Raw genomic sequence first — 27,301 nt, 5'->3', positions numbered from 1 at the left:
CTTCAACCACATTCTGGAAATATGTACTATTTTTTTCTACCAAAAAAACATCTGTACACTGATTTGAGGAAAACAGCCTGATACCCACTGTGACATGTACTATATTAATTTTTTGGAGTATTATAAGCTTTGCTAAGCCCTTTTTTAAACAAGTTTTCTCACACTATTGGCAACAGTTGAATCTCACAGTATTTAAAGCAATAATTTACAAAATTTTCTGCAAAAACCCACATGTGGAAAACTGGACTAGCCACACGTGGGCTCCAGAAAAAGCTCCAAGTTCTCTCAGTTGCAAAAAAAAAACAACATAAAATCATAAAATATCTGCCATTTACCTGTGACAATAACATGAAAATACCGAGCATTATGTTCATCCGGCACAGCACTAATCCCAGGAACAGGTTCTTGCATCAAACGCTGAGTTTCCTACAATATGGAGAAATGTGAATTAATCTACAACACAGTCAAATATGAATTATGTTTGACATGCACAGATGTACTATTGTAGAAACTTCGTGAAAAATGGAGATTCGACCAGGAGTCAATTCAATGCCTCTGACATGCCATGCTCTACCAACTGAACTATAGATGGACCTACAGTTTAAAGTGGGATCCGAACCACTTGTGCCTCCAAAGGGTATCAAACCCGGGACCCCTTGATTACAAGGTGGCTACGCTACCACTGCACCATCAGGGAGGCCCTTACCTTTGTGGAAATTGTCCAACAAGTGATACTGCAATAGAATCTGTTGCCTCTGAATTGCTCCTAATTTTCACAGGTGCCAAGCATCTCCCAACACAGAACTGAATGTTGCATAATTTGTACATAGGTAAAACAGAGTAAGCAAAACATCAGGTGAAACTAGCTGCTAGAGCAATGAAGGTCCACATTTGGGTCCTGGCCAAATTTGCAGCGTCACTATGTTCCTACAACATACAAATATGCTTTCCAAGACTGTTCTATTTTATCTACTGAATGCTGGGAACAGAAATTATTTTTGGTGCTGCAAAGTCCAAAAAAGCATTGTTGTGATTGTTCTCTAATCCAGTCCCTTATAGCTAAAAATAATACTTACAGATGGTTAAAAAAATGGCAATTCAATTGCGTTCTGGATAATTGGTTCCAACTTTTGGTTGCTATACTATGTCCCATGAGTCTGTGGAACAAGAAGCGGTGGCTTGTGGTTTGGAACGTTGGTGGTTGCAGTGAAAAAAAGTATATAGATAGATATTGTGAGGAATTTAGCAGAAACAACTCCTCCCCCTGTAATGACACCTGATCTCAACCCTGTTACCCAATACATAGAAACCAGAATTGGAAATTCTCTCTTATCCACCCTTCAAATCTCACCCTGGTTATAATGATGCCAATAATGTTTTCCCAGTTTTCCCACAATATATTGGGATCATATTTATATCATCGAGAAGTGTTTACTTCACATTTCTATCACTGCTGGCTAATCGCAAAGATGAGGATGAGTAATGATAGGATGAAATTGATGAAGGGACACTCACAAGAACACCCATACCCAGGCCAGGATTCAAACCAGGGACCCCTGGCATCATAGTGCGATGTGTTATCCACTTTGTCTCATCATCTATAAAATATTAAATGCACTGCCCATTAGACAAGAATATTGTCCTCTAGTTCTCAGGATGGCAACAGCCAGCTCCCATGGTGGAGTGGTTAGCACATCATGCTACGATGCCAGGGGTCACGGGTTTCAATCCTGGCATGGGTGTCCGTCTATTCAGCAATTTCATCATGTCATCACTCAACAACATTTTTGAAAAATTAGCCAAAGTGGCACAAAAAGCGAAGTAAAATAAAGCAAATCAATGAGGTTGGCAACTCTGGAGAGTTACAGTTGGCCTGCAACCACTGGCCACCCATACACTGGAATAGAGGGAGAGGCAGGTATAGCACCAGAAACACATGTACTATGATAGGGAGGTCTCCAATGCCCTCTTGAAGTGCCAGAAGCCGAATACACCACCATGCAGAAAGATGTGGATTTCCATCCTGTACATAGGCACACAACAGAAAACTAACCGAAATAAATTTTCAATATGATTACAATAAGTAACTATTATTCTCTACAAGTTTAATAATTATCAATGTAAGTCCTCAAAAAAGTGGTGGTTGTGCAATTTTGTCACCTAAGCAACAGCCACCACTGGGAACAAGCAAACAAGAACAAATCCTCTGAGCATGTAGTGACTCAACTAAACTTGACCAAGAAGCATGTGAGCAAAGTGACAGCTATCTGCACTCCTTTGCTCCATCCACTTGCTTCTCTACTATTATGCACAGGGTTGCTTCACAGATTCCAGGGATGTAGTACAAACAAATGTTAGAATCTCCTGGGGAAACCTAACAACTTTTTCTCTTGAGAATTCGGCCTGTGTATGGAACCAGTGGCCACCCATCGTGAGGAAATTGGGGAGCTACAAATAAGTAGCATAACCCGTTCATGAAAACCTACAACAATGATGGGGTTTCATAGTGCTGACCACATATCACCCTGTAACTGGTTGGATAATCTTCCACCTCGAGTGAGTGAGTAGGATCAAATAGGAGCGAGGCCGGTAGTCTGTAGGTAGGCCAGGGAAAAAGTGTGTGTATGTGTGCCAGTATGTATGTGAAACCAACCTCTATGGCATAATTGTTAGCACAGCATACTATGACATCAGGGGTCCCAGGTTCAAATCCAGCCTGGACATGTTCTTCGTGAGTGACCCTTCATCAATTTCATCATAACATCACTCATCTTTATAGTCACAATTGGCAGAAGAGTGATGTAAAATAAGCTAATTCAATCACATGTACATATGCGTGAGGAACAAGGAACTGTTATCTCATGCTGTTTCCATACAGTTAGTAAATTTTCTTTACTTCTCTGATAATATAAATACAGAGTGATCCACTGAATTGTAGACCACTCCGTCAGTGTTTGCACTATTGGCAAGGCAGTATGTCAGCACTGTAGACTACCTGTGAATCAAGCCTGCAAGTTTCCATAACTACTTTAAAGAGTGATTTATTTGTCATGGAACTTTTACACCCAGGAATCTTGTTTCAACTCGCCTTTGAACTTCACGTGCCAATTGAGTTAACACACATAAATTATAAATAAAATAAATACATGTGCAGTAGAAAACATTTGCTGAGGCATCACACACTTCACAGTCGCCAGACTAAAGGCTGGTCCACACGCTACTTCTTGCTTGGGAAGTTCAAAACTGTACAGGACAAGACCATGCAGTTCTGGTGCATTCACACGCTACGTCTTGCTGTAGTTTTTCCTACTTAGTTCCGCAAAGTCTATTATGGAGAAAGTGCAACTCTGGTCAATTTTCGCATTTTGTCTTCCAAAGAGAAGGCAAATTAAATGTCTTAAGAGCACCAGACGTTCAGGATGGTACAGACATTGGCTACTGAAAATGCACCAATTATCTCACGTGACATTACTTTGTGAATTGCGTGGTGAGAAACAAGTAAGAAACATTGTGCTTATTTCACCTATGTCCTCTTATAAATAGGGTGAAAAAATAAACCTTCATTGTAAATGTATAATATTATATTAGCACTACCTAAAAGACTATTCCAATAGTTCACTAAGATTAGTTTTCCTAATTCCGTAGAATACTTTACAATGTTCAAAAATCAAAAGTTAACATAAATACTCTTTCTTCATGATTCTCTTATGAAAAATGTATTTACAATTCAGTTTGCTTACAAATATTTTTAATATAAATAAATTAATTACAATGTACAAGTTATTTATATTTGCACTACTTTATGCCACTCTTTTACCTCTTGGATTAATCACTATGATGAGAATGGATGACAAAGTGATGGGATGAACACAGTGATACAGATGGGATGAACACAGTGATACACAGACATATGACCATGTTTCGAACTTGGGGACTTCTGGCTTTCTAGCGTGTTACGCTGACACTATTGCCATGGAGATCTGATAATGTAGGTTATTAAAACACACTTCCTGCGAGGTTGAAAAAAGTACTACCTTGTTACAATTTGTGGTTTGGCTTATTTTACTTTGCTTTCCCGCTATTTCTTGCTAATTGTGAAGATGGGGATGGGTGATGTATGATCAAATTGATGGACACTCTCAAACACCCATGCCCAGGTCGGGATTCGATAGCGTGATGTGATAACCACTCTGCCAGACACTAAGATAGGATAATCCGGGCTGGGCCTATAATTGAAAGTGGATTCAAACCACTGTTTAATGTGCCCCTACCCCAAGATTGAACTCGGGGCCCCTTGATTATATTATACGATTATTACCACTACATTGTTGGAGACTTCATCGGTTCAATAAAATCAACATTCAATCTTATCGTTACGATTAGCCTGGAAAGGCAGAAAATAATTTGTTCTCTATCATAGTTTATTAATCAGTCAAAAATCCAAATAAATGAAAATACCTTAACACTGGCTTGTAAACATTGTCATCCCAGTGCCAGAACGAACTGATTGGTTTGTTCACTTTGGCCTACTCTTTTCGGTAAAAAGTCCTCAGGGAATTGATTTTTCTTACTACTGTATTTCTGTTCGCTGAAGCGTCAACCTCTTTGTATTTTTGTATTAAGCTCTCATAGGCCTGATTTTTCTTGTCCTGCAGGTCACTGTAGTTCTTTGATTTTACTGACTACAAACACGGAAATTTCTTGTACAGTTCAATGAACTCCACTAAAAACTCGTGTGAACACTGACGAAGATTGGTCATCGTTATACAAAAACTAATTTAACAAGAAAAAAAAGAAAGCAATATTTTCGAACTCCGTTAATAGTGTTTCAGGTGTTTCACTAGGGTTGAAGGGAAACTGAGCAACAGGGAGACAAGACTGAGGGGAGCAGCCACATGCACAGACTTGTTTGCGCAATCCTTTGAGGTTTGCGCACATATCTATGCTCTTGGGCTCAATCTTTGGTTGATAATTTCCACATGTGCGCAGCTCTAAAATTTGCACAGACTTTCGGTCCACATGCTATGTCTTGCATGCACAGTTCTGAACTGCGCAAGCAAAAAGCAAAATGTACTTTAAGACACAGCATGTGGACCGGCCATAACTAACAGGCCAATACAATACAAAACAAGGACCCTGTGTACTTTCAGGACCTCCGGAAAAAAACAGTTTCTAGCCCCCCCCCCTTGTGAGCTTACGTTAGTGGGTGTCTTCATAAAGATTTATCAAAAATGTGTGTGCATCAAAGGAGACTAGTTTGAACACCTCCTTTTATAAATCTGGTAAGTAATTTTTAAAATAATTATGCCGATAGCATACACACTGACACATGCTCTGTCTATGAAGACTTATATTATGTACCAGAAATAAATAAAACACATGCTTGCTAAGATATATGTATGTGGTACAGAAAATTAATTCTGCATAAAAGCATCAGTATGCCTTTTCAGTACATGGTTGCCAACCAGGGGTCCCGAGCAGGGGCGCCGACTTGTCAAAATTATTGGGGGGGAGGGCTCTGATCACTGAAAAAAATTAATAAATGACTCCCTCCCTCCCTTTTTTAAGTTTTGGCCTCAGTGTTCGGAATCTCATAAAAGTCCATGAATTCCTCAAAAATATTAAAATTTTCATTTACAGTTCGAATGCAAAATGTCAATTGTTCACGGATGGATATGGCACAAGTTTCGTCAACCATAATAGCAAAATATTCCTGACTTTTAATATCTGCTACCACGGAGCGCAAAACAGATCTCCCAATTATATCAATGATCTCGTTCTAAATGTCATTTGAGAGCCATCTGTAGCCCGAACGTCCCATCCACTCTCCTAGTTCAGCCCCCCAAATCTGAATGTGTATTTAAAGTTAAGTTCATGTGGCACAATTCAGAGTAAACTTTACAAGAGAAGCAAAATAATACATTAGATTCTCTTAAGCAAAATTATTTGGGGGGCTCTGAACCCACATCGATAACATTCTCAGCAGTTTGAAGTTTGGGGATAAACATGCTCCGTGGATATGAATGGTGTTAGAGACAGCAAAATGTCATCAATTACTGTGTGAAATGCAGCTTGCAGTGCAAAAACGAGCAATCCATTTTCTATTGCAACGACGAAGCAATAGTTTGATCTGATTTTAAAATTTTGGGTGCGTCAGCACTTAGGCTATTTTGCACCCGTCACATTATACGGGGTCCAGCCCCTTATCTTTACAAAGAACAACTCTAACGTTGCATAAGTAAAATCTTAAAAGCTTAAAATGTTCTGACTTTCTTTAAAAGCTGAGGCTGTAAAGGGGCACACAGCACACACAAGGACAAAAAACTGGACAACACACACAAAATTATACTGGCCAGAGTGCCAGTCGCCAGAGCCTCGTTCGTCTGCAAAACGCAGTCCAGGGTGTACTAATGTGGAAGTGAGGTTGACAGTTGGGTGTACTACGTGGAAAATCACCCCTTACACCCCTACAAAGCAATAGTGTCAGCAATCAATGGCTCAGTACGTTAACAACATTGATCATTGTCAATATAGGATTTAACCAGCAGGTAATTTTATTGCTACAAGAATGATAGATATGCACTTTCTGGAATGTACAATTATTTTCGTCACATTGTTCACAAATTTTAAAATTACAATTTCATTAAAACACTTGGGTTTACATGTCAGTTTCCTCAATATATTTTATGACATTGCAAAAAGTATGTATGAGTTTATTGACTTTCCTGCAGAAACCACAATTTTCTTTAGTTAATATACAGTTTAGAAATTTATGAATTTTTCCTACTTTTCGTCGCTTCTCTGTAATTTCTCTAATCATGACAATGCTGGATGATTGGTTTATTTAGTAATTCTCTTATCTAGAGAATTTCTGCCTCTTGCCGCTAATTGTGAGAATGAGGAAGTATAATGAATGATGATGAGCAGTGTGGGGAATGGAAGAGCAGGATGATCTCATCCTTCCAAGTAGGTGTCTTTCCTAGTTTTTGTTTTGAGTCCACTTTATGCACAGATAAGCTAATCGAGACTAGATCCGAACCATTATGTGTGTCTGCCAGGTATCGAACCTGGGGCCCTTTGATTACAAGGTGACAATTTTTCACTGTGTCTTCAGGGAAGCAGTAAAGCATAGCTCCACCTTTTCCTCATTTACACTACAGAAGCATCCCCCAGCTATCCTCAAGGTTCAAGTAAACATTCCCCCTCCTCTACCCAACTAACATTCCATTTAAGGGCAAATAAGATAAAATTGATAAACATTACATTTTAATGTTATTCCCCTTTTTGCACAACATGTAATAGCTATTGTAGATTAGGCACACACAGTAGATGTACTACGTAGAAATTTTCAGCAAAAAATGCAGGCTCGACCAGGACTCAAATCCAGGTATCCAAGAGACCCTGGTCAAGCCTGCATTTTTCGCTGAAAACTTCTACATGTGATAGCTAATTTTGATATACATGGTAATTATCTAGATATTTAGAAAATCCATCATGTTCAAGACAATTATCATCCTTGAAAAAGAGTCAATGAGATATTTTTTTCAATCAAAATATTGTCTTCATATAAGTCTATTAAACAATGAAATATTTATTTAAAAAATGTTGATATATAAATATAAATAATCCTAATAAATTTTATTGCTATATACTTGCAATCATTAATTTGGGTAACCCCCTAGTTGCAATACTCATATATCAAATTTGAACTGATATGCCACTTACATAGGTACGTTATTCTCAAACACTATTAAAAATTAGTAATAGATGTAACAGTGGCCGCGGTGGCTCAGTCAGTAACGCGTCTGACTACCATGCTAAAGGTCCTGGGTTCGATCCCCGGCCGGTTCAAATCCGGGAACTTTTCTAATGATGGAAGCGGCCCTGGTGCCCACCCAGCGTCGAATAACATGGGTACCTGGGGGAAACCCTGGGGGGTAAAGGTGGTCAGGGGCATGATGCTGATCACATCACCCCACTCACGACCGGATCAAGAAAGTGTGGGGCGTTACCCCCCCACCCCCTATATGCCTTCATGGTGTGGTGCTATGCACAGGGGAACACTTTACCTTTTACCTATAACACTGCTATCAAAATTATCAAATCATGATAGGGTAAACATGCCAGTGAATGAACAATTAAGCACACTGAAGGAAAAAAATGTGTATAACTGTAATGGGAATGGTAGAAATTTTAGTGTAATTTGTTTCTGACATTCCAAATACCACCTTTATTTTAAATAATAGAGACTTTCTTCCCATGGATCTGCTGGAAATTGTTTATGTACAAAAACATAGTAGAGTATAAAAAAAACAAGTAAATGAACACGACATCCCAGTTAATAAACGCAAGATGGCCCAGTAACTGAACAGATTAAGATAATTTGCAAACACTGCAACAAATTAAAGGCCAACTTGAGATGAATGGTAAACAAGATACTCAGTATGCAGTTGTATATATTTATCACATTTTGAAAACTGCGGTCATGCCAAAAACAATAAAGTGCTGCTGTTCCATAAAACTTTAAGTAGGCCATTTTCTTCTCCTCAGATCATTTGACGAGAACAGCTAATCAGGGATAATCTCACTTCCGATAGGCTACCGAAAGGACATACGTTGTTCCTTTTGATTGGAGGGTTTGTAATACCTTATTATTTACAGATTCATGTGTCACGTTCATTCACTGGGGGCTGTTCGTTCACTGGCATGTTTACCCTAATATATAACACAATCTATTTTGTGGAAAGTACAACTATCATACTAGGGGCTTCTTTTAAATATTCATATCGTTGTTTTAAGTTTTTCTGTGCAGAAGTAGAGCAAAAGTAGCGAGTAGCAAACAGGAGTAACGTAGCAATTTACTTTTTGGTAAATTGTGGAAGAGTAGCTGAAGCTGTAGTGAAGCTACTTTAAAATGTAAAGTTCTCATCACTGGCTATAACCCTGTTTGTGAACTTATACCACACGATTTGTAATGTGATTGTAAGAGATGCAAAATTCTGTATTCTTAGGTAAATGTAACATCATGCACATTGCAACAAGACAAGAAGGCATGTGTTGGGATAAAGTACTGTCCAACACACATTCACAATCAAATCCATTTGTGAAGGTGGTGTGATCAGCACCATACTCCAGCTGTGTTTACAACCACCGTATGCATTCGCTAGAAGCTGGGTGGCCTCCAGAGCCACTCTGGACATTGCTGGAAAAACTCCCGAATATTCTACATGCAGTAATGATCCCAATTATGTAACAATTTTTACAAGATGCACAGGTTTACAACAAAAGCTTGATATTACCGGGAATGGATATGGAAGTGAGTTTAAAGTTCAGAAAAATTAATTCATGCATTTTAAATAGGGATTCGATCTCGGGGGGGGGGGGGGACAGGGCCTATGCAAAAAGTATAACTTTGGGAGGAATTATGTTGTTAAAAATAGGTTGCACAAGTAACCATGTTCATTCTTTTTTGCATTGTATGCACATACAGGAGATGAAGAATATTGTGTCTTGAGTATGCAGTAGCGTAATTAAGCATAAAACCTGACCTATTTCTTACTCACATAATCATTCACCCTAGAAAGTTAATGTATCGTAAAACCTACGATTCAAGATGACCATATTTCACCGAACACTCCTTAGCCGGTGGGCACCATGTTGCCTTTTGTGTTGGTTTATGGCAGACTCAGTTGTCAACTATAGCTCTTTTCAGTTCTTACGGCATGTGCTCTAGAAGCTGGCAGGGGAAGTGGGGAGCAGGGAACTTGCCGCTGACCAACCAGAGAACAGACCACCTAGTGGTGGAGCTGAGAGTTACGCAGTCGCGGGAGGAAGCTGCAGTGCTAATTTCGATCTGCACGTTGATGTGTTGCCAATTCATCGCGCTACTGATGGTGTTTTGCCAAAGTGTCGATTCCTGTTGATTATGAGCGGAATGTAGGAATAACGTGCATGGGAGTAATTGTTCTTGTGTCGTGTATTAGCTAACTGCATTGTTTTGCCAATAAACGTGTATGTGGCATGTGATGTGAAGTTAATTTGTACTCTCGTTGTTCCATTGGGAGCTTTGTGTTTATTAATGCAGTAAGTATCGTACGATGGCGAACAGGAAAGAGGTAGTTCGTAGCCAAGGCAGGAAAATAATCAGTAGGGTTCATGGATATTTTCAAAAGGAAACAGAGAACAGTGGTCCCTTGGTAAGTGTGCACAAAGTGCAACAGAGAGTGTCGGAAGCCTGTGGAGTGAGTATTGTGCAGCGTATTGTAAGGGAAGGCAAAGACAGTCTTGAGGCATCGGGTTCCACGTCATTTGAATCACCGCGCAAACGAATCAAAAGGAACCGTATCACAAAGGCAATCGATGGTTGCGATAAAGATATAATAAGAAGAATTATTCTCGGGTATTATGTAAAGGGTGAATATCCAACACTGAACAAGTTACCCGTTGATTTGCAAACACAAATAAACTTTCAGTGGGGAATTTCGTCATTGTGGAGGATACTGAAGTCTATGGGGTTCAAGTACAAAAAGAGCAACGACGGTAGACGATTTCTGATGGAGAGAGCCGAGATAGTTACAGCCAGAGTAACGTTTTTGCAAAACCCCATAGAGCTCATTTGGGGAAACGTTAAAAGTGCCGTGGGGAAAATGAACAAAACATTCAAACTGGCTGATGTCCAATGTTTAATGGAAGAGGAACTGGATAAAGTAACACTAGAGGACTGGAAGGCTTGTGTGTCACATGCAGAGAAATTTCAAAAGGAAGATTACGCAAGGGACGTGGTATTGGACACGGCCATGGATCCAATCGTCGTGAATCTACGTGACGACAGCCACAGCGAGGATATTTCCTGTGACGGCTCTGGTGAAGATGCTGAGTGCCTTCCCGCGGATACTTAAGTTGGAGTAAGGTAAGCAAAAGTGTTGTATACCATACACCTGCCATGTCTCTGTTTTTGTACACCAATTGTTTTTCGGTCTCTTGTCAATGAACCTTTTTATACACTTGATACTTATCGGTATTCTATAGACCACAAGATGGGGATACGTGAACAATGGAACTTCTGTCTTTCATGGTTCTTTTGATTTCAACTCGCCTTTCCCGCTCTCTGGCAATGCTGCAGTCTCTATCTCTCTAACCAGCCTGTCTCGATGCACTGGATAGGTAGTTTCCCCACTCCCCACTTCCCCTGCCAGCTTCTAGAGCGCACGCCATAAGAACTGAAAAGAGCTATAGTTGTTTTTAGAAAGCGCTCATACGTTTTACGACACGTTAGCTTCTCCTCCTGGATTTTTGCTGCAAACTTTTATATATTTTTTTCATTATTGTGTATAGTTTGTGAAGATATTAGGGAAGGTTATGATTTGATTGAATTAAAGTTCAAATTATTTATGAGCACCAAAAATGAATCCACAAATCCAGCCACGCATAATCTGCGGAATTTATCCATCAGCAAAGAGGAGGATGATGTCATTGTACTGCTGCCACTGCAACACGCCAACCTGTGGGGAGCATCGTGGAAAATGCAGTGTGCACTGCACTGATGAACTCTAGAACAGTTTTTATGTAACCAACATGTTTGTCAAGGTGTATTCAAACAAGTCATGTTCATTAAAATTCAATTTTTTAAAAACCTATTGGATGTCATAGTTTTTTAACCCCCTCGTAAATTTTACGATATGTTAGCTTTAACAAAACTTTTCATACACATTAGCTTTCTAGGGTTAAGAAGAGGTATTGGAAAAATCGTTCTGCAAAAAAAAACTATAAATAATTAGAAAACCTGTTCAATATATGGTTACACACATGAACAGAACTTGATCCATGCAGTCAACGCATGGCTAACAGTTCCAAATATTTAATAGTTTTCACAAGTTTTATAGTATTGGGAAGTGCTTTACAATACTGGAAATGATTGTGGAAGTATGTTTCAACCTTAAAGAAACTAATCACCACATTTGAAAGCTTCATTAAACATTATTTACTAGAAAAATTATTATCCAGCAATAAGCAGTTCTTGCTTTACAGTCATCTCAAACCCTTGAAAACAAATCATGTGATTAGGTGTTGGAAGCATTCAGGAGCATTATTTTAATACAAACAAAATACATACATAGTAGCACACAGAAAGAAATAATGATTCTCCAAAAAAACATGCAGTTAGTAACAACTAAGATGATGAAGTGTTAACAGACAGACAGAAACTGAACTGTGTAAATAAAATATATATATATATTTTATTTACACAGTTCAGTTTCTGTCTGTCTGTTAACACTACACTACACTACACACACACACACCCACATGACCCTACATGCAATCAAAGGTAAGATTTTACAATACCGGACAATTCATTCATATTTCACATACCCAATAATTTAGGGGTTCTAATCATGAATCTGCAGTTCATATTTGGCGGTCACGTGTGGAATTTTTTAAAAAAATGGGGTCCGTGATCGCAACTGACAATGCACGATTGCTCATTATGTAAGGGAAGATTTTGTGTTTCTAATACTGCAAAAACGAAATGTAATTTCTATCCTACTCCTTATACTCACAAAATACGTAGTCGCGATGAAGTATCTGAGGTTAACATGTGGGGGTGATGTGTTGACATTGTTAATTGACATGTAGAAGTTGTAAAAAAAGCTTTTCAATTACCGCGATTGTTCTCCGTATACAACCATGGAAACCATGTTTCTTCAACGTAGCATTAACTTGTTCAGTAATCTGCGTAGTATGATTGATTGATTGATTTAGTTTATTTTACTTCGATTTTTGTGCCTCTTGACTAATTTGCGAAGATGGGGATGAGTGATGAAATTGATGAATAGACATTCACAAACAACCAAGCCCGAGCGGGATTCGAACCCGGGACCCTTGGCATCCCAGCGTGATGTGCTAACCACTCGGCCACAGGGTCCGGCTCTTGTTCAGTAATCTGCGTGGTATGAGAAATATGGCAACTTTGAAGGTAGGAAATGAAGTTCTTTCTTTCGTAAGTTTTTTTTTTTAGTAACTTTTAGTTGGGTACATATTAATAATACAGGCCATTTGTCTATATTTCACATAGTCAATAATTTAGGACACTTGATCACGATTGTGCAGTTAAAATTTGTTGCTGAAGTGCTTCGAAACTGACATTTTTTACGGTGCTGCACAAACCATTCACAGTAAGGTTAGGTCAGGTTAGGCAAACATAGTTAAAATTTGGGATCATAGTAATATCAGGAATATATATTTTGTTTTTTAAGTATTGGAAACAAAAAATCTTCCGGTAAATAATGAGCAATCGTGCATTGTCAGTTGCGATCACGGACCCCCTTTTTTTCGAAATTCTAAACATTACCACTAAAGGTAAAAATTTACTATCCTTCAAACACCTATAACTTCTTAGTTTCGTCAATTTTTGACATTAGTACTTACTTCACGGAACATTCCTTATGGTGTATTGACATTTTTTTCATCAAAGTAATTGCAATTTTTCACATTACGACTTCTTTCTCGTAGTCTTGTCACTTGCCTGAGACACAATATGGCACGTACACCTTCTCACATAATCGCACGTCGTGCATGTGTTTTCTCGATTTTCAATCGTTATGCAGTGTTTCAACCCAAGAAATACCCATGAACAAAGCTCATCTGACCCAATATTTTTCTTATTTTTTTTAACTTTTTCGCATTGTTTTACGAAGAAAATTGTAATGTTTCGTGGTGCTATCCGTCCCGGAATCAGTGTGAAATTTAAAGTAAAAAATTATTTTCGTTTGAAATTTTTTAGTCCGAATTTCCCACAGACTCCGGGCTCTGCCCCTGGGGTAATTGACCTACCGCCCCCAACCGCTAACGTGGCCCCGCCTTCGCTCTGCTCCGGCTCCCCGGCATTCTCTATAGAGTCCCTGTTAAAGGCATGTTAGAAATTAGCCGGAGTCACCTGCCCCCAAATGAGCCCCAAACTTTTAAATTTGAAGAAATCAGTTTCCAGGATACGGAAAATTTACCTGAATTTCACCACGCATACACGACACGTCATATTAGGCATATACCCACAGCCCATTCCTTCTAATGAGTAGTTTACATTCACTGCCACATTTTGGACATTCCTTTCCTTTCTTCACGATCCCGTGTTCTATTAAATTAAAAAATCCACTGGATCCTCCACACCTGGTATGAATTTCACCATGCATCAATGACACGTCATGTTTCTAACTTTCATTGCAAACACAGACAGTTCGAAACACTGTATACCCAATGAACATGAACAAAACACAATCACGACACGTGATGATGTACGAAGGCTATTTATTGTCCATCGGAGAATTAATTTTCAACAATGAATATGAATTTCCCCTATCATACATTCCGACATCACACCTTCTCGATGTTAGACAATACTACAGGAACTTATTACGGTAAGTAGTTTCTTCTGTAGAAATGAAGAAATCTGTCCGAACAATAGTAAACTATTAACAAAAACAATTTAAAATTACCTTACACAAGCATGCACGCTTCCCATGGACAAAGCATTCCTTCTCCATTGATAGAAGCAACAGTAAGTATTGTAGACTAGTGGGAATGAATGTAAAAGTCAATTGGAACCTTACTGAAACTAATCAGCCCAGTTTTAATTTCGAAAAAGTCCAATTATGAAAATGGTAAGCTAACTAAACCTGACCCACCTAACCTAACTTCGAAAGCATTTATTGAACAAAATATTCAACATTTTGGTGGCAAGAAGAAAGTACACATTTGAACACCGCATGGTGAACAAACTGAGGTAGGAGGGTCAGTTCGTAACTAAGACAGATAATAAATGAATGGTTATTTGCAAGTACAGTATTATATAGAAGTATATGAAAGTGACAAAACAGTGTCAAGGAAATATGCAGTAAGTAATCGCTGAAACTCCGCAGTATGTGGGAAATTTGGACTCAAAAATTTCAAACAAAAATAACTTTTTACTTTAAATTTCCAACCGATTCTGGGACAAAAAATGTAAATACACCTTAATGAATTTTCCGTGAAGCAGATAGGTAAGTAGGCTACAAATGTCAAAAATTGACAAAACGAGGAAGTTATAGGTGTCCGGGGAATATCAGATTTTTACCAAAAATTCATACATAGCATGATGAAATTGCAATAAAACAAAAGGAAATCGAGCCATTATGTGGAAATCGTCATTACTTTTATTTATTTTTTCTTCAAAATCTATGACTCGTTCTCATTTTAAAATCTGTCGTAAAAAAACAAACAAAATAAACAACTTTAAAACCTGAACCAAGCAACACACACACAAAAAAAAACACTACTTCAAACCTTACACTGAGTACACAATTTTCACACAAGTAAGACACAATTAAAAGTACTGAAGATGCCACTATCCCGTCATATATGTCCGTGAAATGTCAAAAATCATGGATCAGTTTATTGAAATTATTATGTACTACTACTGTAAAATAAAAATTATGTATTTTAATAAAACTGTATTCTGATGTGCATACTGTATTGTATTTGAGTTCAGGAATTAGTATTGTACAACAGTTCTTAAGAAATGCAATAAGCAGTTCTTTGATTCTGACATTTCTTAACTGTTATAAATTCGTGATCCACTCTCTTTGATGTTCATTATTGTCTACTTAAAATTAATTACATAATTTAGCAGTATATACATGTTCAGAAATTAAACTTTTCTAATATGTACGTTATCGGTCATTGTTAGGAGGGTGTAATAACAAAATAAGTGTATTCGTGTGGCTATAGTTTCTGCCAAGTGACATATGCAAAATATGCACGTCCGTGATGTTTGTATGGCTAAAACGTAGCTGACATTCTTATGGTGACATGTAAATATCACAATAGAAAAACACAACGGGAGCAGGATATATGTTCAAATACAGTACCTTTATGAACTGTAAGTCCAAATTTTTAGAATGATGAGGCATTCAAAGTTGTTTAGAAATTGTCGTCGTTTATATATACTGTCACTTTGTTAACATCAAGTTGTTGGTATGATACTTTTGTAGCATTTAGTATTCGTGTCAGAAACTGTTCTATATTATTTAAAATGATCAACACGTTAACGATCATCTCTCAGAACGCAGGTAAAACAAAATTTTCTACCTAAGGAATTCAACAAGCCACTGTCTGTTGGCAACTTGAAAATGTATGACGTATCCTATAATTTTGTATTGCCGTTAAAAATTCTTACCTTGATTATTCGTCTAGGTAAACCCGCCATATCAGTAACCTAAAACACAAAAATTGCGGGCTACAAATTAGAAGTATTTACTAGACTGTCCGCACCGCTAAAAATGATGGCTGCATTAAACGGACGTGACGTATTGGTACTTGCCGGCTTTTGTCGTGCGTGTATGAAAATGTCGTAAGGCAAACTCTTCACTTACCGCGGTAAATTAAGTCCTGAAAACATTATGCTTTAATTTGATGCAAATTACTGAATTTTGCTATTTCTTATTAAGTAAGGCAGAAAGACACTTTAATTTTTCTGCATTGAAACCTAGTTGGAGAATTAAACAAATGGAAAGTAATTTCAACCGTCGCAGATAATGTTAAATCTGCCATTGGACATTTCCACTTTGACATGAAAAACGTTTTAAATCCATTCATTTTACAGATAATGATACAAACATGAGACGTGCAAAATATCTCGGCGATATTTGTTTCGGTTCTCGAGAAACACGCCTTCAAACACTGCTGAAATTCACCTACTACGTCACGGATTTGAAAACGTCCTCTCCACAGACAGGAGGTCCTCTGACGTCATCACTTAGAAATGCGTGCAGGCGGGGCTTCTGCTCGTCCCGTCAACTTAGCATAAGTCGCGGAATCGACAGCAAATTCACTTGTTACTGTGTTAAACAAGTATCTTACAACTTCCAGTGCAAAAATCTGTGCTCCATTTCTTGGAGATGAATTATGCCCTAGCAGTATAGTAGTATTTACTATAATTCAGCCACTCGGTAGAGAGTTTTCCCATTAGGGTGACAAAGCAAACCTTGTAACAGTCAATGGCTGAACACGTGAACAGCCTTGTTCATTGCGAATACATAGGTTAGTTCTGACTGGCAAGAACTTAATGTTATAGGAATGCCTTTTCTGGAATTACGATTATTTTCTTCACAAATTTTAAGATAATACTTTTAGAACACACTGGTTTACACGCCAATTTCTACAATATAAGAGGTGATACGGTATAAAAAAGTAGGGTGAGTTTTTTTTTTAATTTCCTGCAGTAAATGACAGTTTTCTTCAGTTAATATATATATATATTGCAAATTTTTGTATTTAGCCTACTTTTACGTCGCTTTTCCGTTCACTTTGCTTAACCGCAACGATGAGAACGCATGGTTAATTTATTATGTATCATCTCTAACATCACATTTCTTCCCACTTTTGGCTAATCGCTACAATGAAGATGAATAACTACAAGCAGTATTCGAAGTCGGGGTGCAGGAGTACCCCCCCCCCCCCACACACACACACACACTACCACCAACTGCACAATCTAAGTATCACCCAAGCTGCCATGATAAGGGACGAACTTTCTCTTCTGTCCCATCTCATTTCGAAAACATTCACTAGTTCTTGTCCCATCTCCTTTTATGAGACGAGACGGAACATGCCTCGTCTCGTGAGCAACACTAATATTATAGAAGCATCCCCCTAGCTGTCCCCAAAGTCTCGAGCAAACATCTTCCCATGTAACAATTTCCAGTTCAATGAAATGTCACTCACAAGGAAACAGTCATGCCCAGGTCGAGAGTCAAACCTGGAACATGCGACTTCCTCAGATAAATCATTAATTTTGTGTATAATAATTACAACGCCAGTTCATACCTGGTAATTCTGAATCTGCAGTTTGGTTTGCATATATAAGCAGGATAATATTTAGTTTTCGAGGGCTGTACCGTCGAAACGAGGAGTCAAAAAGAAAAAAAAAATAATAACAAAAATATTAAGAAAGGTTTTTTTTTTGTATTTATAATGATAAGCCTTTGCATACGTTGTTAATTCTATATTTTTCTAGACTTGAGACGAGAACGAGAATTGCCCTCCCAAACCGAGACGGATGTTTATAAATTGAGACGAGACTGTCAATGAGACATTTACAAATAAACACGAGACAGACATTTACAACTCTCAACGAGAACGAGACCAACGCTGCCATGTCTCGTCTCGATAAGATCCTTAGTGGTGAAGTTGTGAACCAACCAATTAATGAGTTCGGGGTAATGAGATGAGGCGGCTTTTTTCGCAGTACAAAATTCAAAATAATTATATCGTACCATTTCAGTATGGGATATTGTTATACACATGGGCGTATATATAGTTCACGGGGGGGGGGATGGATCAATTTTTGGTATGATTAGGGTTGCTTTATTTCGTAAGTGAAAATCCAGGACACTGCTGGCCGGAAGCTTGTTGGGGAGCATGGGGGGAGAGGATGTTGGACCCGACAAAGTTGTGTGTTTGTAGTCATGAAGTATTGATACTTTTCTGTTCATCTTGTGTCACTACGTTTTTAAGAACCAAATTTCTTTAATATGATTCGAAGGGGAAAAAATAACTGATTTGACAGTCTCAATGCAGTTTCTTATCGCAGAAATTCCGAAACTATCAGGAAATTGCAGCTATTGGTCTGCAGTCCCATCTCGTGTGTGGAATTACGAAATTTCCTTCCCATCCGTATCCCGTCCTATACGTCTCTAATTTAAGGAATTTTTTATGAACAAGCGGATAGAACAAGCAAATTGGTAATTTTAGTGAACCAAAAAAAGAGGGGGGTTGGACCCGTTGAATCCCCCTTAAATACGCCCATGGTTATACACATTATTTCCTTGTAATGATTATACATAAACTAAGTATAGATATGTACTGTGCAACTAATGTAATCTTCTCAGTGTATTTTCTCTGATCTGCACAAAAACATTTGATCATAATTTGCGCAACAGAAATGGAACACAAACTGAAATTGCTTTATGGAAAAGAAAGTTAAATAGGCTTTATAAATAAAGTGAAGAATGTGAAAATTCCTATTTTGCACTACATAGGTTACGGTAAATATTGATAAATATAAGTTTCAAAAATATTTTTGAGTGTCTGGTCAGCAACCAATTTTATAAGCAATATTTTTCGCATGGCCTGAGAACACACACGCAGTTGAACCCATTCATTTATCTTGCACGTGAGCAGCACGGATATTTCATAGATGAATGATCATTACAAAGCATAGCTTTCCTTTCTCCTATTGCTCTTTCTTCCATTATTTAAATCGGTACAAATTTGTAAAACTGCTGCACGTGTTCGCTCACTGTGGGCTACCCATCCGGAACTGGACGCTCGAAGCAGACGACAATCGAGCTCTCCCATCCCTAAGGAGTGACGTAGTAACATGGCGGCGGCGTGTTTTCAGCGCAACGCTAGTCTCGCAACTTTGGAAGTCTCGTTTCTGCCTTAAACTGGACGCAGAGAAACGCGAGAACTTGCAGGGGTCATTTTTCCAAGGTGTAGTTTTTAAAATTGTTGTAAAAAAATTGAGTGGAAATGTCCATTGTAGAATAGCGTAGCGCAGTTTTCTGTGGGCGCCGTCAAGGAAAATTTTGGGAGCCACCCCAATACTTACCTTCCCATATTTTATTATCGACTTATATATCTGTAGATTAACTTATGGAAACTACATCACGATGGTCTGAGTCTCTGATAAATAGCTGGAAGGGATATATTTTCTTTTACTTGAACACAGTGTCACAGCCAGGATTCTTTCTTGGAAGAGGGGGTGGGAGCAGGTTTCACGTGGCGAAATATGGATTTGTTGATTTGCTGTATTTTCGTTCGCTTCTTGTGCCACTTTTGGCTAATTTGCGGAGATGGGGATGAGTGATGATATGATGAATGGACACTCACAAACATCCATGTCCAGGCCAGGAGCTAAATAAATATGGAGTACATGATGTTTTGTCTCTTGATACATTATATATATATATATATATATATATATATATATATATATATATATATATAATAAAGATTGCATGAATAATTCTTACACATATATTCGAAAATATACTGTTTGGGAGGAATTGTTTAAAGGATAGTATAAGTACTTCTGTTTTTTGGACTTTGAGGTGGGTGCGTCTTCAGACCCAAAAATCATTCCTGGCTGCTTCGTGCCAAGATTATATTGAAGAGCTACACATATTCGCCTTCAAGCAAACTTACCATTTCAGTTTTGGGGGTTGAACTGGATCTCTAGATTGTCGGGTGATAGCCCTGAAACACAAGGTCAATGAGAATTTACAGAAAATAGCACGGATTCCAGTATTAAAAATAGATAACAGAGCCGCGATGGGACTCTATTCACTGAAAATGCATCACTCAATGAAAGGCTGATCGGAAGGACTTTACACCTAAAAGGTTATTGCCACACAGGCATGATGTTTAATTTTCATGTTAGTGGATATCGATATTATTAATCATAATTTTAACGATGCCATTTCTTCATGAAACAAGACCTGTTTTATCAAAAGAGCATCAATGCTCGTAGTGTGTATGGAGAGGGACGTAGGGGATGATATATCTCCCAGTTAAGAAAATTTTCGTAAAGCATCCCCTCCAACTAAAATAATTTGCATAATCATCCTGTACTCACTTCATCGCCTCCATGTTGATCCATACAATGATCCTCCCTTCTACCCCCAAACCCGAGCAAGTATTCTCATACCTAGGAATTTCCACATCGACCTCTGTAGATCACACAACCATGACATACTGGAAAAGATGAACTGGTTCGACAGAAATATCCACAACATTTCAATATCGAAGAAAAATTGGTACTTTAGTATTATACGGACTACCTCATTTGTCTACGTTAAATTATATTCCCCTCGCGAACATGAGTCGTTCGTTAAGGTTATTTCTTTGTTTGAGTTGGTGTTTTAAGTCCATTTTATGCACAGTAAGGCTAATCGGGACTAGACCTACGGTTTAAAGTGGGATCCGATACCACTGTGCCGTGTGTCTCCACCCAGGACCCCTTGATTACAAGGCGACTGCGCAAAATGGAGGCCCTGGTTGGTTAGGTTAGGTTAGGTTACATAAGTGGGAATCGTATTTGGCGGAATACGATTTGGAGGTAGTCCGTATAATATTAAAGTACCGAAAAATTAACTTTAAAAAAATCTCCCCAAATAATGGTGACATTTCACTCATAAGATGTATACCCTGCGGGCAGGGGTGTATCCAGAAATAACATTTAAAGGGATGCCAACCAGGGGTGCCCTTCCCCAAGGTCAATGCCCCCCCCCCCCCGATCATGCCATAAGCCCCATAAAGTATTTAATTATGACAGTGTGTCTACTACTATCCTATTACTGACAAGCTTTACTGAACACTTCACTTGAGTTCTAATTTATCTACATGCTGGGGAGATTTTTTTGGCAGGAGAATTTCGAATGAGGACAAAACGTCATGAATATTGAGAAATCTGTCTGTCAGATTAGCTACTTATTAAGTCATCGGCAGAAGGAATGAAAAGATTCCTGTGGAAAGTTTCCTCTACAATAGTACGAGGACGGTTATCTCGTTTTGTTTCGTGTTTTGTTATTCTTATAATCGCAATTTCAGAATTGAATTTCAAAAGCAGTTTGCAATATTAGGCTAAACTCTTCATCTGAAATATCCAGCAGTCTCTGAAGCTATTCTGTGACATCTCATGCATAAGAGCAGAGATTAAATCGTGATGAGGGCTCTCTAAATTCTTTGACAACTGCATAGTCAAATTGAAAAGCATTTCACAGATAAATAGTGTAATTAAGGAAGTCCCCTTTTCAACTGCCGAAAAAAGATCACTTGCTTGTGATGATTCAGTTGGGCAGCTCCACATAACTATTAAGGTTGAAGAAATTTAACAAAAACGCGAATTTAATCATGATATTCTAGAAATCGTGTTTCGCACACTGACAATAGTTATTTTTTCTTTACTGTTTGGTACATAATGCAATACATTGTTTTTAGTACTTTACCATTACATGTATTATTCTAAAATACAAAACAAATTTCACATACTGTACCAAAACAGTTTCTCACGGTGGAGTTAGACATGGCTGAAGCCAGGGCTAAATTTATGCCAAATGACTAATGACTGCCACAGTGTACACACATTCATTTTGGGTACTGTTGTTGTATTCGTGAATGCATACCTCTGCCACTCCTATTACTTGCACCATCGTAACCTTGGCCTATTATTTTTTTCTTTTATGTCAAGGGCAAGTTTGTGACACTTAAGAAGAACTGAAATCAGAATTTCAGCTGATATATCACTACCCAGCAGGACCGTAGCCAGAATTTTTAATTCCGGAGGGGCTCATCCCTTATCAGAAGCCGCCATCTAAAGTCGAAAAAGTGTGGGATAAAAGTCCTGAAGATGAATTTCTCAGTACGTTACAACTTGTTACACAATATGTCTAATCCTGCTAAGGAAGTAAAATTAATTAGCATTATACACTATTTAATTTAAATATTAGTAGGATTTCTGGGGGCTTCATCCACCCGAGGCCTCCTGGCTACGTTTCTAGTGTGAAACGTTAGTGGATGTTATTGTCAGAATCGACAAACCATGCACACAGAGATTTTTTTTCCATATCTGCTACATCAGTGTCTCATCGGGAAATATGCTGAATATTTTCAAAAAAATGAAAGAAATTTGGGGCGGTCCGGGACCCCTGGACCCACCCCCTGGATACGCCCTAGCCTGGGGGACAGACGATGATGTACTGGCCCTTAGGGCAATAATTGCCTCCTGCGCCCCACCTCATATTAAGTTTTTTGGTCCCTTTGAATTAACACTTAAAAGGTGTGGACAATGTGGTAAATTTAACCAGCTCTTATGTGAACATGGAAAGGCTTGAGCCCCCTTGAAAATATTGGTGGGAAGTGAGGTTTTTAAATATCACACGTAAAACCACAATAAGTTCAGCAACTGAAACTTTCTATTGGATTCATACCTGTAGACACGTTGTGCTTATTATCGTAGATATCATCGTATGATATGTTACTGGAAACCAGATTTCTGTTTCGTAAATCGATTTTTTTAATTAGCAATACAATTTGTCCAATTTCTGAGATTATATAAAAATTCAGGGGCATAGAGAGAGAACATGGCAGGCCCCTACACCTCGCCAATACTCCGCATTGTGGGGGCGGCCACTACGCCACTGAATAAAAAAAAATATTTATTTACTACAGGGGCAGGTTCAGCCTTAGGCTGCTCTACCACCTAAATTAAAAGTTACAATACATGTATTTATGACACTATAAACAATTATATAACGAACGAAATTAACATAAATGAAAAAGTAATGAGATTTTAAAAGAGAATACAAAGGAAGGCACAGTAACACACGCGCGAGCGGACGCACGCTCATATACACGCGTGTACATAAGCATTTTTCTAAAACGAGACTAAAATAACTTATACACAATTTGAAATATTCGTTGTGCCAGTTAAGTGTTCGCAAATTACAGGGTTTTACTTGGTTCTTGTTGTTGCTTAGCCGTACAAGGGTAATGCTCAACTGTTGTTTTTGCAATAAAAATAGCAGAACTCGTTCTTTGAAGTTCTTGGGTAATGTAACACATGCAACGTCATCGGGCGACTCCCCCTTAAAATAAATTCAAATTCTCAACAAGTTGGTTGCAAGATAATACATTCAATATAAAATTACAAAATTAAATTATAATGGTACACACTAATATAAACCATTTCATCAATTTTATTTCAGGGAATATCAGACAATTATCACAGTCTGTTGCACTTGAAAGGCAGGTTACTTAATTAATTTCCTGACCAGTGCATTGAGTATTGAGTCAGCTTGCTCCCGGCTATTATCAAGTTGCCTGATTGCAAGGAGGTAAAGTATTGTTACAGGTTATATAGTTTATTGCTTCTGGACCCAGAGTCACGTATATTGTATTTTAATTTATTAGCCCTGTCCTTCAATAACTTAAAATTTTAAAATAATTTACTCTTATTCTCCTATATTGTGTGGTGGATAGAAACAGTCACTGTGCTGACGCATCAAAACAATGTTTATCATTGGTACAGTCACGGATACTGCCGGCTTGTAACGATTCCATTGAACGTCAATGTATTCATTACAAGCCGGTAGTGTCCGTGACTACATTGCTCAGTGATTCGAATCCCAGTGTGAACACACTCTCGATTAGGCTATCTGCATAGGCATAACTTGGAGGGGGCAAGGAGGGCACTCACAATATTCAGGTTTATTAAAATTTACAACTTTTGTTAACCTCCTTGGACCTGAGAAGCAAAGCAATAAAGAGTAACATTTTTCATTTCGCAAATGTCAAAGTTATTTAGGGGGGGGCTACTAATACTAAGGAGTGGTTCCGCACTGTTGACCCACTACAGAAAAGAACCAGTTACGTGAGAACATGAAGTTACGATAAAAAAGGAGCACACCTTAGTGTTTCTAGTGAAATTCCAGCCCATTTTAATATCCCGCCTTTCCATTTACGAAAATGGTACTGAATCCAAGAAGGCGGCTTGGTAGCATGTCCTACATCATGTTCGCGACATTGGATTGGTTTGTTTGTATGAGATCGTCTGGTCTTTTATAGTGGTGTTTCCACATTTTTGGTCCACCTTGATTACATATGTATGTAAATGTTGCAAATATATGTTGTAGTACGAAGATTCATACTATTGATATTGCATGACAGTCGAAACACGATGGAGACTTTTTAGAATGAACATTCTTGAATTTCAGTCCCCATTTATTGGAAATTCTTTGTCTTGGTCAGTTTGTAAGTACTGCCAATACTTCTTACAACATTGCAAGTATCATCATTCTTTTATATTTGCCGGCCCCCGTGGCGGCATCAGGGTGCCCGGGTTCGAATCCAGGCCTGGGCATGGGTGTTGTTTGTGAGTGCCCATTCATCAATTTCATCATATTATCATAATCCCCATCTTCGCAAATTAGACAAAAGTGGCACAAAAGCGAAGTAATATAAAGCAAATCAATAAATGAAAAAATGAAAATGTATTTTGCTCAGGCAAGACTGCCAAGTAACGCTAGTGGCAACCCTGTCACACGCCCCTGCAAGTTATGTCACAGCGGTCGTTTGCTGTGTTGCGTTGCATAAATACAGATTAGATTTTAAGCTCTTATAACACAGAAACTAAGCGCTTTCGAGGTAAAGTTTACCAGGAAAAGTTACTTGCTTTTATGATATGTACCTGTACCCAAGCGTTGTTGAAGTTGTTTTGCGACAACCTGTGTGTGAGTATATAACTACACATATCGTGTTTTTTTTCCTAATGAAATACAGATCGCTTCCCCTCATGGTAAGCTTAGCTCCCTATTCGCATCCCTGGATCCAGATCGTGGCGCTGCTAACGATGATTGACACAACAAATCAAAGTAGGGGATGTTTCAATCAGGCCCGTACCCAGGGGAGGGGCCATGCCCCCCCTTCGAGCCATGAAATATTTAAATGTGAACCTATAAAAATAATATCGAAGACCTACGAAAATAACATCGACGATTTTGCAAATTTTTAAATTTTCAATTTTGTTCTTGCATAAATGAATGTGTTTGTTGTGTAGAAGTCTGCAGTCTGCAATATTTGGTAGTTTTAGTTATATAACAATTTATGCAAGGCTACCAAACGTCCGATTTACCGATTTAGTCGGGACAATCCATTACTTTTAATCCCTGTTCATTTTTCGAACTGCAATCGTGATACGAAAATGTTTCTCTTTTTTGTTAACTCACATTTAGACATGTTCTTTACTGCAATAATAACTGCTAATATGCAGCATTTAATTTATAAATATATTATTTTGTAAACATAGAATTATCATGACTTTTCAACGGCACTGATATAAGAAAATTAATGGAAATTTGAAAACATTGTAAAGTTGCATAACACAGAACTATTTGCATACTTCGAAGAATTGAATGTAAATAATAAGCACTAACTGAATGATTGATTGATTTAGTTTCTTTTACTTTGCGTTTTGTGCCTCTTCGCTAATTTATGAAGATGGGGATGAGTGATGAAATGATGAAATTGATGAAGCCAAGCCCGAGCGGGATTCGTACCCGGGACCCTTGGCGTCGCAGCGCGGTGAGCGAACCACCTTTTTTTTTTTTTAAAAAAAAAAAAAAAGGAATACCCCTATTCGGCAGTATCCCCCGTCATTCACACATTTTCACAATCTTTCACACATGTCAAGTTTCACTGTATTCACATTGGTTATCATTATTCGGACAAACACAAACATCCAACGCCCAGCGGGATTCGAACCCGGGACCCCTAGCGTTGCAACGCGATGAGCTAACCACTCGGCCATGGGGTCCGGCAACCACTCAGCCACGGGGTCCGGCACCACTCGGCCACAGGGTCCGGCGCACTAACTGTGTGACATATTTGTCTGTAAGAGACTGTGTAGTTAATTGTTGGGATGAGGTGAGGGGGTGTATCGGTGAGTTGAATTTTTCTCTTACTTTGAACCATAATGTTGTAACTACAATTATACGTTTTCTTTTCTAGATGTAATATTGCCATAGAATTGATGGTAACATTTAATACCCCAACAGCATTTCTTCGACCCCCGTGGCGGAGTGATTAGCAAAGCGCGCTACGACTCAAGGGTCTCTTGCTTCGATTCTCAGCCTGTGTACGGGTGTTCTTTGGGAGTGTTCGTTCATCAATTTCATCATATCATCGCTCAATCTGGTCGTCGCGATTAGACAAACTTGGCAGAAAAGCAACCTAAAATAACCTAATTCAATCAACCTTAGAGCTTTTCAGACCTTCTCTTTGTTCCACATATTCAGATCTACCCCGCCCCTCCATCAAAGAAATCCTGGGTACGGGCCTTAGCAACATATAGAAAATAAAGATAAAACACGAAGACGAGACTGATATAAGTATGAAATCTTATTCATAATTATTAACAGGAAACAAGAATAAAATAAAAAAATCTAACACTTAAAAAACCTTTAAACATAACATTTCAACTATTTTGTAATCTCTCTCTCTCCCTCTCTTTCATATATATATATATATATATATATATATATATATATATATATATATATATATATATATATATATATATATATGGGGTGTAAGGGATGCTCCTTCCACGTAGTGCACCCAATAGTCAACCTCACTTCCAATTAGTACACCATGGACTGCAGACTAACGAGGCTCTGGCGACTGGCCCCATGGCCAGTATAATTCTGTGTAG

The 27,301-nt window shown here is 38.3% G+C and overlaps 1 protein-coding gene across 2 annotated transcripts in view; it reads right to left on the bottom strand.

The window, feature by feature from the left end:
- Positions 1 to 27,301, bottom strand: part of LOC145984138 (ubiquitin-conjugating enzyme E2 N-like) — a 107,768-nt gene that overhangs the window by 42,368 nt on the left and 38,099 nt on the right. The window contains exons 1-2 of one of the 2 annotated variants that reach the window (XM_083117583.1): positions 16,208 to 16,315; positions 336 to 426 (exon numbers count right to left, since the gene is read on the bottom strand). In XM_083117583.1, the coding sequence (XP_082973709.1) occupies positions 336 to 426; positions 16,208 to 16,237 (121 nt within the window). In that variant the 5' untranslated portion in view covers positions 16,238 to 16,315. Of the gene's footprint in view, positions 1 to 335; positions 427 to 16,207; positions 16,316 to 27,301 lie in introns of those variants that run through there. The other variant, XM_083117584.1, reaches the window with a different exon arrangement.

This window comes from Lepisma saccharinum, chromosome 2 (assembly GCF_977018435.1).
Source record: "Lepisma saccharinum chromosome 2, izLepSacc3.1, whole genome shotgun sequence".
In the NCBI taxonomy this organism is placed as follows: Eukaryota; Metazoa; Arthropoda; class Insecta; order Zygentoma; family Lepismatidae; genus Lepisma; species Lepisma saccharinum.
This window is presented reverse-complemented; position numbering and strand designations above follow the sequence as displayed.